Consider the following 12,423-nt stretch of genomic DNA (forward strand, 5'->3'; position numbering starts at 1 on the left):
GAGATACACGGCTTGTCAGTTGAATCCACTCTTGATGTAAAGACAAATATTTAATTATTCCTCTCAAGACTTATATCTGGGAACAGTTTATCAATATAGATTTTACATGTTCCTTAACTTATAATGTTAAAAAAAAAATGATCTCGATTTTTGTTGGGATATGCTTTTTTTACTTCAAGTAATTTGCTAAAATACATGCGTTTTTCTTCTCATTATTTATAATTATTATTAATTGGTGCTTCGAAGAAACATAAAGATATTTCTTCTTTCATGGTAACCGATGTAGAACTCCTTCAAAAATTATAATAAGATAAGGTAATTTTATTTGTCAATTTTTGGGCACGAGGATAAAAAGATTATAAAAAAGAAATAAAAACCATTAATTATGTTACTTACACGGATTTGCTAAACGTTTATTTATTGATTAACCACCGGAAGTAAACATTGCACATCCGGCTGATAAGGAATGCAGCTTGTGAAATCACAATTTATATATGACAGCGTTTAATCGGTAAGTGCAGTGTCAATCAAAGAAGATTTGTAAGGAAGAGATGAAAAAATTCTACTTAAATTTAAAATAAAAATTGAAAATAGCGGAATGAATATATAGTACAATGTATGACATGCACGTGCACGCAGTTGACATGGTTGAGGTTTATGACCCCTGCTAAAGCCATGTGATACAAAATGTTCTAACAGCAAAGATAAAAAATAATAAAGATTGCCCATTTTGAAAATATACGTACCATGGGGAAACTTCGTGCAAAGCTTGTTATTGTTTCATTGCATTTATTTATACACCTTATTGCTATTTGTCCTCCATACACCTTATCGCTATAAACGTATTTACACTTTTGGTATTTAGCTGAATCTCGTCTCCGAATGACCTTAGATCTACTCCAAATCACCTTTTGACGTCAAGCAACAATTACTTTTAAATTGTGACGTCAAATATTTTAAATTATGATGTCCAAGTTTACGGGAACCTGTGTGATTTTACGTAATGGCGGACAAATTTGCATACAAGTGTAAATACGTCTATTAGCCTACTCGGCCGGCCGACCAGGCCGCTCGACCTTTTGACTCATTCATCAATCACTTTTCAATTGTGGCGTTAGATATTTTGTTTTATGACGTTAAAATTTTACGGGAACCTGTGTGATATCCAGAAATGGCGGACAAATAGCGATAAGGTGTATTACTGTAGACCGAATAATCTGTCTCTAGTGTGGGTACATTTGTCATTTCATATTTTCTTTTCATCATTTGGCTATTTGACAAATGTACCCACACTAGAGACAGATTATTCGGTCTACCTTTACTGGAGATCACACAGTCAGGTTCCCGTAAAATTTTAACGTCATAAAACAAAATATCTGACACCACAATGGAAAAAAGATTGTTGTATGAAGTAAAATTTCAAGCAGCCGATCAGCCAGGGATAGTGATAAGGTGTAAAGTAAAAGGGGATTCTGTGGCAAATTTTCTTACATTTTCAATACACCTTATCGCTATTCCTGGCTGACCCAAGTATCTGTCTTGCTTGAACTATTCAGATATTTTCTATTTATGACGTCAACATTTTTGCTTGCATTCATCAATTTCTTTTTATCTGAGTGTAACCAAAAATGGTTTGCCAAATTCCAATAATGTTTGGCATGTAGTTCTTTCAGCATTATGTTGTGAAAATCTATGGATGGTACCACATGTACCAATGTGATTCAAAACCTCAATCTCAGGATCTAATTAAAGGCAGCACCAATTGAACTATAGAAAAGCTTCCCTAACTCTACTAGTTACTACCTTTTGGAGGGAAAGTTTGGTATAATATGAGGCAGGCATTACCTGTTTATGGGGACGAAGTCTGTATGAATTATTTTTTTTAATGCAAACATGTTAAAACTAGAGGCTCTCAAGAACCTGTATCGCTCACCTGACTCTACTTGGGTTTTTGAAATCATATAAAAAAAGATAAAATTTGGCTTCAAACTAAGTCCCCTGCTGGCAGCCATCTTGGATGATTAATCAGCTACAAAGTAACAACACTTGGTAAGCACCTCATAAGGAATATTTATTGCATTGTAAGTTTCATTCCATTCAGTGGTTCTCTAAAAGAAGTCATTTGTATGCATTTCCCATAGGGTCCTATGTTAAACTAAGTCCCCCCTCTGGCGGCCATCTTGGAGGATGGATCGGCTACAAAGTAATTACACTTGGTAAGCACCTCATAAGGAACATTCATGCCATGTTTGGTTTCATTCCATTCAACGGTTCTCTAAAAGAAGTCATTTGTATGCATTTCCCATAGGGTCCTACATATATGCTAAACTAAGTTCCCCACTGGTGGCCATCTTGGATGATGGATTGGCTACACAGTAATTACACTTGGTCAGCACCTCACAAGGAACATTCATGCCATGTTTGGTTTCATTCCATTCAGTGGTTCTCTAGAAGAAGTTCAAAATGTAAAATGTTAACGATGACGAGTTATTGCCCTTTATAGTCATTTTTTTAACAATTTTCATTAATTTTGTAAATTTTGGTAAGTTTTTACAAAATGTTTTCCTCTGTAACTAAAGGGCCAAGTTCATTACAGATGGAGGAAAATTGTAAGTAGCAAGAATGATCAGTAAAAGTATGATCTACAAACACATCACCATCACCAAAACACAATTTTGTCATGAATCCATCTGTTTCCTTTGTTTAATATGCACATAAACCAAGGTGAGCGACACCGGCTCTTAAGAGCCTCTAGTTTTTTATTCCAAAATAATAAGTTTTCATTTTTGGAAAAAATGTGCCTGAAAGCAAAAGGATGGTAATCTAAATTAATACACCCAAATTAAGCACAAACAACTGATACATGGCCTTGACTGGACAAGTCAAACCATTCATGTGATCATGCTATGACATCCAGTTAAAAAAAATGAACCTGCATTCCTGGTCTGTTTACAAAGGGTAGACCTGGGGAAGGGGAGACAGACATTCTTTTAAATGTGGCCTAGTGTAACAGTTTCAATTTAATCAATAACTTTGATAAATGTAAGAACTTGTCTAAGAAAGTGTTGTGAAAGATTTAAGACATGCATGACCAAGAGTACAGTATATTTATCAATCAAATCTACCATTACCAGTACTAGTAACCTTGGCTCATAACTGTTAAAAAATTTCATCTTTTTCCCTTTTTTCTCTTTTTGATGATCATGAAAACAGGGTACAGAAAACCTTATCTGTTAAAGATTCAGTTTACCTGTAATTGACTAATTACAATCACACTTATTGAAAAATTGAACAGGGAATCCAAATACCAATTTGACAGTTCTTCATCATGCTCTGTAGATGCAATCAAAACTATACCAAGCCATAAAAAGAATATGTTTGTTTGCCCTAACCATGCTTACCAGTACACTAGCCAACCCGACATGTATCTACCCAGAAAATAGCTGCCTACTCAAAATCTTTTATTGTCACTCCTGATGTGAAAAAGTTTGTTTTTTAATCATATAGGCATGAATACTAAAACAAACATCTGACAATTCAATTTCTCTTTGTCAAAAAAAAGTAAAGAAAATGCCTACCTACCTTCCCACTGTCAAGATTAGGTAGGGTTCTAGCAAACCAAAACATTTTTAAGGGTTGCCCCAATTGTTCTATTTTAGTTTTAAGAAAATTTAGATTTGTGCGTTTATGTATCTAACAAATTTTAGTCTTCACGATTATAGAATTAACTTTCCAGTCTATAAACCTAAACTTCTTAATTTGAAAATTTTAGTTTAATTCTGTTGGCTTGTACATGTAGTTAAGAATTTTACTAGTCTTGACAGCAACTTAACAAGCCAATGCCGTAGGATTTTTGGTGGTTAAGATGTAAGACTGAAGAAATGAAACAAGGGATGAGTCTTACATTTACCACTTCCTTATTTATATGAAATAAGATACACATGTTGTTTTATTTTATCTCCAGGTTTGGAAAAAAGTGTAAATGTAAATATGGGGAAAAGAAAGAAGGCAGTACCAAAAAGAGTAGACGAAGAAAAAAGAAGATGTTTAACATGGAATTTGTTAGATGGGGCCTCTGGTTCCCTGTCAATATGTTCAGACAATGATTCTCAACTCTTGAAAGAACAGGTTGAAGCTGGTGTCAAGTCCTCTCAGCCCAGTACTTCATCGGGTGTGGAGTCTCAAGAGGAACGTTCAGCTGTCAATGACTCTTACGTTCAGTCAGTTTTGAACTCGTATCTGGAAAATTGTGTGCATTGTGTTACAATTCAGCAAGAGCTAAGAGTAAAATCAAATGAATGGTGTAAGCAAATTGCCACATTCTCATTGGCAATTTCTGAGGAAAAGCCTCTTTTTGAATTAACAGACGATTGTTTTAGTCAGACAGAAGAATTTTGGTTCTATGTTGGTTGTGATGGGTGCAAAAGTTTCATTTATACAGAAGAAAAAACTGCAAATGGACTAAAGAAGTGTAAATTTTGGGGCATATCTTGTTCTTTACCTACTGAGGTACTTCATTTATAGATATAAGAAGATGTGGTATGAGTGCCAATGAGACAACTCTCCATTTAAGTCTCAATTTATAAAGTAAACCATTTACAAGCTATAAATTAAGGGCCCCAAAAGTTTCTAGATGTAAAAACCATACAAACGGGAAAACCAACAGTCTAATCTATATAAAAAATGAGAAACACTTATGAACCACATCAACAAATGACAACTAATGAACATCAGATTCCTGACTCAGGACAGGTGCAAACAATTGCAGCTGGTTTACATGTTTTAATGGTGCAAAACCTTCACCCTTATCTGAAACAATAGTGTAACATCACAACAAAGAAAGACACTATAAAATATCTATTGAAATGGCTTAACTCAATCAGAAGACAAAAATGGAAGATGTAGTAACACAAGTGATGAACATACACTGAAAGAAAACATTTGATATTCATTTACACATGCAGTCCTTTTTAGTTGTTTGAAAATCTGTCAAAATCTGCTTTATATCATGCTTATCATTGCAATTTGTGCATTTATATAAGAAGAAGAAGATATGGTAAGCTTGCCAATGAGACAATTCTTCACAAGAGACTAAATGACACAGAAATTATGCCCACACAAAGGTAATGTACACATGTAAATAAACATTATAAAAAGCATAAATAACATTTTATCTTCCAAATTCTGTGCTTAAAATTTTAATTAGCTCATGGCCTAGTTTTTTTTAAAGATCAATATGTTATTGTTGATATTATGATATACATTTTTTTGTAATAGGTCTTTATATCTGTAAAGTAAATCTTCCAATCTTGATTGGTTTCCTGTGAAATTTCAGACACTTTGACTTTTTATACAGATTATTAACTTATGGATAATAATCACTCAGTGTTATTTCAGTGTGCTGAAAGAATATAAGTAAATAGTTACATATAACTTATATGTAACTTAACTTTAATGGGCTCTTTAATTTACTTATATTCTTTCAGCACACTCAACATTAGGATTTTATCTATTTACATGACAAAGGAAATCATAGTAATATGTATATGTAATCACAGTGGCAGGATTGCCAATAAGATAACTTTCCACCACACTTCAAATGAAGTGGATGTAAGCAATTACAGGCAATCTACATCCTTCAACAATGAGAAGAAACCAGACTGTATAACTATACAATGTCAGCTATATAAGGACCCGATATGAAAACTATAAAACCATTGAATTGAAAACGTTATATATTTATTATTCATTTGTAGGTTTTGGGAGGCTTTGAAGCTGACAGAATATTTCAGTTGGTATTGGACAGATATGATCCGAATCGTCAGTCGATGGACATAGTTATATACCTTAGACAGGCTGCCCTTGTTGATTTGAAGTTTGCATGTGAACCACTGAAAATGAAAAAGCATAGCTCAGCTGTTCAGAATGTTATTGGTCATTTCTTTGGATTTAAACAACCTGGTAATATGTTTTGATTTGTTTGTTATATATGCATGAAATACTTTTAAACAATTTATTTATAAGAACTTCATGAGTAGAAAATAATGTGAATATAAGTTATCACTTCTAAGATTCCTTTTATAAAAAAACATAAATAATTAAAGAAAATCACAAAAATCTATACATGCTGTAAATTCAGAAATGATCGGTCCATGAAAGGAAGTCATAGAAATTTGAAAGTTATATGAAAACTCATTGATATAATAACACAATTTAAGAAATCTGTTGCAGAATACATGAGTGAATTCACAAGAAAACATGATATAGAAGGTCTGTATCTGTCTGTCAAAGAACATCATGGAATAGAGAAATATAAGTATGTAGATGAGGCAACAGTTGATATTCAACATCCTTGTCTGATTCCCAGTTTGAGGCAATACCAGAAAGAGGCTGTCAGATGGATGATGAGACAGGAGTCTGATACAAAAATCCATCAGGGCAAAGGTAAATAGCAATCTGAAGGTGTGATTGCTTTATAGCCAGTCAAGGTCATTAAAAACTTCCATCATCTTAAATAGCAACAAGTTAGAGGGATTGTCTGATGGAAGCATGGCAAATACATATAAACTGGTTTATGTCAAAGATATGTCAGACCTTTTTATGCCCCACCTACGATAGTAGAGAGGCATTATGTTTTCTGGTCTGTGCATCCGTTCATCGTTCGTTCGTCCGTTCATATGTCTGTCCCGCTTCAGGTTAAAGTTTTTGGTCAAGGTAGTTTTTGATGAAGTTGAAGTCCAATTAATTTGAAACTTAGTACACATGCCAGTGGCGGATCCAGAATTTTTCATAAGTGGGGGCCCACTGACTGACCTAAGAGGGGGCTCACTCCAGTCACGCTTCAGTGATTCCCTATATAAGCAACCAATTTTTTTCCCAAAAAGGGGGGGCCCAGGCCCCCCCCCCCCTAAATCCGCCTCTGCATGCTCCCTATGATATGATCTTTCTAAATTTAATGCCAAATTTTAGTTTTGACCCCAATTTCACGGTCAATTGAACACAGAAAATGATAGTGCAAGTTTCAGGTTTAAGTTTTTGGTCAAGGTAGTTTTTGATGAAATTGAAATCCAATCAACTTGAAACTTAGTATGCATGTTCCCTACGATATTTTTCTAATTTTAATGCCAAATTTTAGTTTTGACCCCAATTTTACGGTCCACTAAACATAGAAAATGATAGTGCAAGTGGGGCATCTGTGTACTATGGACACATTCTTGTTCTATATTGATACCATAATGCAACTTGAATCAAAATTTCAATATTTTATGCAAAATATTTAAAGTTGATGAACTATGACTAAAGGTGCAAGGTCAAATAACCTGATATCTCCATGGAAATGATACCAGCAAATGCTTATACAAACTAATACCAAATATAACTGAATTAACATTGGTGATTCATCTTATAGAAATAAAACATCTTATAGAAATAAGATGTGGTATAATTGTCATGAGACAACTCTCAACCAGAGAAAAAAAATACTGAGGGTTAGCAACTATAGGTTACCATATATGGCCTTAATCAATATGCAAAACTCATACCACAAAGCACAACAATAAACAAAAAAACAAATATGAAATACAGCAACAAAAGAAAACCAATAAATTAAAGGCTCCTGTCAGACATAGGATAGTCTTTAGCCTTATAAAAAATGTGGCAGGGTTAAACTTATTGCTGACATTTGCGAGCCAATTTATTTTATAGCACACAATATATGTATTATTTAAGCAGTAGTCTGATGGCTTAAATGCAATATTTGGTGTTTGTGATGATTTTCATTCACTTATGGTGAATCAATTTTGATGGAATATAATGTTGAAATGAATGCAACAAGTTTATTTTTTTATGTGCATGTGTGTATCATATTATTTAACCTGTGTGTTTTATACTATTGTACATGTGTGTATTATATTATTGTACATGTGTGTATGTGATTGTTGTACATGTGTATATTATACATTACAGATGCAGACTTACATATGCTGTATAGTATTATACAACTGCCTGATGGTACAGAATTATATTATAATAAAACAGTAGGAAGGTATGTATAAATAATGTTAGAAAAGAATTACCTGTAATATTATAATAGAAAAAAGAAATAATATTATATTAGAGAGAAATCAAATCATCTAGCTAGACATCTCTGTGAATTTTACATCCTGCACCGCCAAGAAGATTCCCTTCTTTGGCAAGGTTTTTGGGTAAAGATAGCAAAACCCTATGTTATTGACTTGATATCTAAATCCTCCAAGACTTATCACTACCTTTTTGATTCATAAAATATAGTGCATTGATTATAACATTCTATACATCCTTTCCATGAACATTTTCAGAAATTTATCAATTTAATATATGCTCAAATATTCAAGTCACAAAATAATGCTACACCTGTCAAGAAAATTACATAACTTTTGCAAAGGGGCAGGAATCTTATATCTGTTCTAAAAATTTAAATGAAGTCATTGTTTAAGTCATCTTAAAAAATAGAGTTATCAACCATTGTCAAGAATTGTAGTTGAATCAACTACTAAACTTTACTTCCCACTTATAAATTAATCTTTACTCTGCTCAGTGCTTATAAGCACTTTGATTAAAACTGTTTTCTTCTGATCTGGAAAGACCAAGGTGACCAACATATTTCGATATCTATGCCATCCCTGGGTTGTTTATTGTTTGCCAAATATGTATTATACATGTAGAATTGAGACATAAGAATATATTGAATAAAATGCAGACTTCAGACAATTGTCAAGGGTCTTTCACCTGAAGTAATGTTACGTTTTAGCTTCAATGGCAAAGAGTTACTTTATATGTTTCATTATTGTTATGTTACGAATTTTTTTATCTTACTGACTGATAATTTCCTTTCTTACCACAGTAGAGTGATATAAAAAATGATTGCTAGAAACTAATTATAAGGGAGCATGTGCTGTTGTCTATGAAATTAATAAGGTAGTCATAGGTAAAATAGTAATAAACAGATTATAATTGGTCATCTCAATTCTATTGCTTTTCTCACTTTCCCTGTTGGGGCTCAGCCTCAAGCAAGAAAATCAATCTCTTTGGGATAATCTATATATAATTATCATTTTTAGCTCACCTGGCCCAAAGGGCCAAGTGAGCTTTTCTCATCACTTGGCGTCCGGCGTCCGGCGTCCGTCGTCGTTAACTTTTAGAAAAATCTTCTCCTCTGAAACTACTGGGCCAAATGAAACCACACTTGGCCACAATCATCATTGGGGTATCTAGTTTAAAAAATGTGTGGCGTGACCTGCCAAACAAAACAAGATGGCCGCCATGGCTAAAAATAGAACATAGGGGGTAAAATGCAGTTTTTGGCTTATAACTCAAAAACCAAAGCATTTAGAGCAAATCTGACCTGGGGTAAAATTGTTTATCAGGTCAAGATCTATCTGCCCTGAAATTTTCAGATCAATCAGACAACCAGTTGTTGGGTTGCTGCCCCTGAATTGGTAATTTTAGGGAAATTTTGCTGTTTTTGGTTATTATCTTGAATATTATTATAGATAGAGAGAAACTGTTTACAGCAATAATGTTCAGCAAAGTAAGATTTACAAATAAGTCAACAGGACCAAAATGGTCAGTTGACCCCTTTAGAAGTTATTGCCCTTTAAAGACAATTTTTAACCATTTTTCGTAAATTTTATATATCTTTTACAAAAATCTTCTCATCTGAAACTGTTGGGCCAACTCAATCTAAACTTGGCCACAATCATCATTGGAGTATCTTGTTTAAAAAATGTGTGGCGTGACCCGCCAAACCAACCAAGATGGCCGCCATGGCTAAAAATAGAACATAGGGGTAAAACGCAGTTTTTACCTTATAACTCAAAAACCAAAACATTTAGAGCAAATCTGACAGGGGTTAAATTGTTCATCAGGTCAAGTCCTATCTGCCCTGAAATTTTCAGATGAATCAGAGAACCGGTTGTTGGGTTGCTGTCCCTGAATTGGTAATTTTAAGAAAATTTTGTTGTTTTTGTTTATTATCTTGAATATTATTATAGATAGAGTTAATCTGTAAACAGCAAAAATGTTCAGCATAGTAAGATTTACAAATAAGTCAACATGACCAAAATGGTCAATTGACCCCCTAAGGAGTTATTGTCCTTTACAGTCAATTTTTAACAATTTTCATAAAACTTGTAGATTTTTACTACCGGTTACATTTTCCACAGAAACTACTGGACCAAGTTTATTATAGATAGTGATAATTGTAAGCAGCAAGAATGTTCAGTAAAGTAAGATGTACAAACATATCACCATCACCAAAAACATAATTTTGTCATGAATCCATCTGCTTCCTATGTTTAATATTCACATAGACCAAGGTGAGCGACACAGGCTCTTTAGAGCCTCTAGTTTTATACTGTGAGAAAAGTAAAGGACAAAAATACATGTTAATTATCATCAGGTAATTTTTTTGTTGTTACAGTTTGACATTAAAGAAATTCCCTGCCACAGAAAGACTTCCAGGAGGTATATTGGCTGATGAAATGGGGCTCGGAAAGACTGTGGAAGTATTAGCTTGCATTATACTAAATCCTAGGACTGACATGGTGTGTATTTCAAAACAGTTAAATTTCTCATGCATAGAATATAATAAGCATACAGCTCCTTGAGCTTCACTTTTTAGACGTTCTACAAGAATGAAGTACAAATTTTCTATAGCTTGTATGCAGACATAAGCAAAACCTAAAATCAACTTGAAAATACAATTTATCATCAATCCTCAAAAATGTATATCTACTAAAATAAATGAATCCAGCATACATGTATATTGTCCTATTATCATATGCTTAAATATCTCAGTATCAGCTGATTTTAGTAATATATATATATTTAAAGTCTGCCTTGTTTATTTAGATGGAAACAAAGACAGACATAGAAGAGATTCAATCTGTTAATCCAGAGACATTAGATGGTTCTTCAGGTGAAGCCAAAGACCAACCTGTAGACATTCCAAGTTCAAACGATACTAATAATACAATTGTTTCTTCAAATTCAGTACAAAATATCAGTGATCAAACTATTGAAAATAATGACAAAACATCCTGTGTGTCCTCACAAGAGGAAGTATTTGACAATCAACTGTCTCGCAGTGAATCTGTAAATGGTAGCTCATTGGATTGTGTTAAGACATCTTCTGGAGTATCTGTGTCATGTGATAAACAATGTGAAACTGGATTAGGTAATGTTCAAGAGGAAAATGGTAACCAGTCTACAGCAGGTTGTGAATTGAAAAGTGATTATAAGTCTAGTGAAAACTCTATGGTAGAACAAAATAAAGTTATTAAATCAAATTCTAGTAGAAAAGGAAGCAGAAAGAATAGTACTGGACTCAAAGAAGAAGAAATGGAATTCAAAAATATCTTTGACAGTCAGAAAGATGTTGGTCCAAAAGAATTTTTTGAGTGTATCTGTGGAACAAAAGAAAGTAAAGCATTTGATCAGAAAGATGCCAAAAGTAATATACAGTGTATTCAGTGTGGACTGTGGCAACATGCAGAATGTGTGAACTTTAACCTTCTTGACCCATCCAAGCCAGAGTTCATGTGTCCTCACTGTTTAGTGAGAAATGTAGGTGTTTGATGGTAAAGCTGTCATTTTTTAATCTGAGATTTTTCATTAGGAATTCAGTTAAATAATTTACAAGTCAAACAAAATTCATGGAAATGTATAATGAGTTGTTTTCCATTGGAAGTAAAAGAAGAACAAATAGTTACATTTATAAGAATGTTATTATGAGTACAATGTCTTTGTTTTGTATTTTTTTTATATCAAACTATAAATAATTATATTATTATTTTTATTCCAGAAGCCACTAAAGTCAAGTGCCACTTTGATTATCTCCCCTTCATCAATCTGTCATCAATGGGTGGATGAGATCATGAAACATATACATGATCAAACATTAAAAGTTTTTGTAAGTTATATTAATTTATAATCCTTTAAAATGTTCATATTTTCTATGTTATCTATGCAAGTTTTCAATAGAAGTTTTTCTTCTCCTAAGCATGTACAATTTTGTAAAATAGTTTTCCTATAATCATGATAATGGGAAAAAATATTGACCTGGCATTTATTAATTTTTTTTAGAGTGCCTATTCTTTATAATATTAGTCATAAGAATAACAAATCCTTTATAGCAGGTAACACAGTGTTAAAGCTATACAACTAATCTTCCCTTATGCCACTTGAAGGCAAGAATAAAAAATATAAAATGCAAAAAATAATAATTACAGAAAACATGTATGATAATTTCAGAAGAGATAAAATTGAGAATGGAAATGGGGAATGTGTCAAAGAGACAACAACCGACCAAATAAAAAAAACAACAGCAGAAGGTCACCAACAGGTCTTCAATGTAGCGAGAAATTCCCGCACCCAGAGGCGTCC

General features: G+C 33.2%; 1 protein-coding gene across 1 annotated transcript in view; it reads left to right on the forward strand.

Annotated features, from left to right (window-relative positions):
* The first annotated feature begins 431 nt into the window (after window positions 1–431).
* LOC134687040 (E3 ubiquitin-protein ligase SHPRH-like) overlaps window positions 432–12,423 on the forward strand; it is a 40,567-nt gene continuing 28,575 nt past the window's right edge. Inside the window, exons 1-8 of the mRNA XM_063546984.1 lie at window positions 432–511; window positions 3,965–4,509; window positions 5,757–5,961; window positions 6,232–6,444; window positions 7,966–8,044; window positions 10,460–10,583; window positions 10,891–11,604; window positions 11,843–11,950. Coding sequence (XP_063403054.1) covers window positions 3,991–4,509; window positions 5,757–5,961; window positions 6,232–6,444; window positions 7,966–8,044; window positions 10,460–10,583; window positions 10,891–11,604; window positions 11,843–11,950 — 1,962 coding nt within the window. The 5' untranslated portion in view covers window positions 432–511; window positions 3,965–3,990. The remainder of the gene's footprint in view (window positions 512–3,964; window positions 4,510–5,756; window positions 5,962–6,231; window positions 6,445–7,965; window positions 8,045–10,459; window positions 10,584–10,890; window positions 11,605–11,842; window positions 11,951–12,423) is intronic.

Source organism: Mytilus trossulus, chromosome 10 (assembly GCF_036588685.1).
Source record: "Mytilus trossulus isolate FHL-02 chromosome 10, PNRI_Mtr1.1.1.hap1, whole genome shotgun sequence".
NCBI classification, from domain to species: domain Eukaryota; kingdom Metazoa; phylum Mollusca; class Bivalvia; order Mytilida; family Mytilidae; genus Mytilus; species Mytilus trossulus.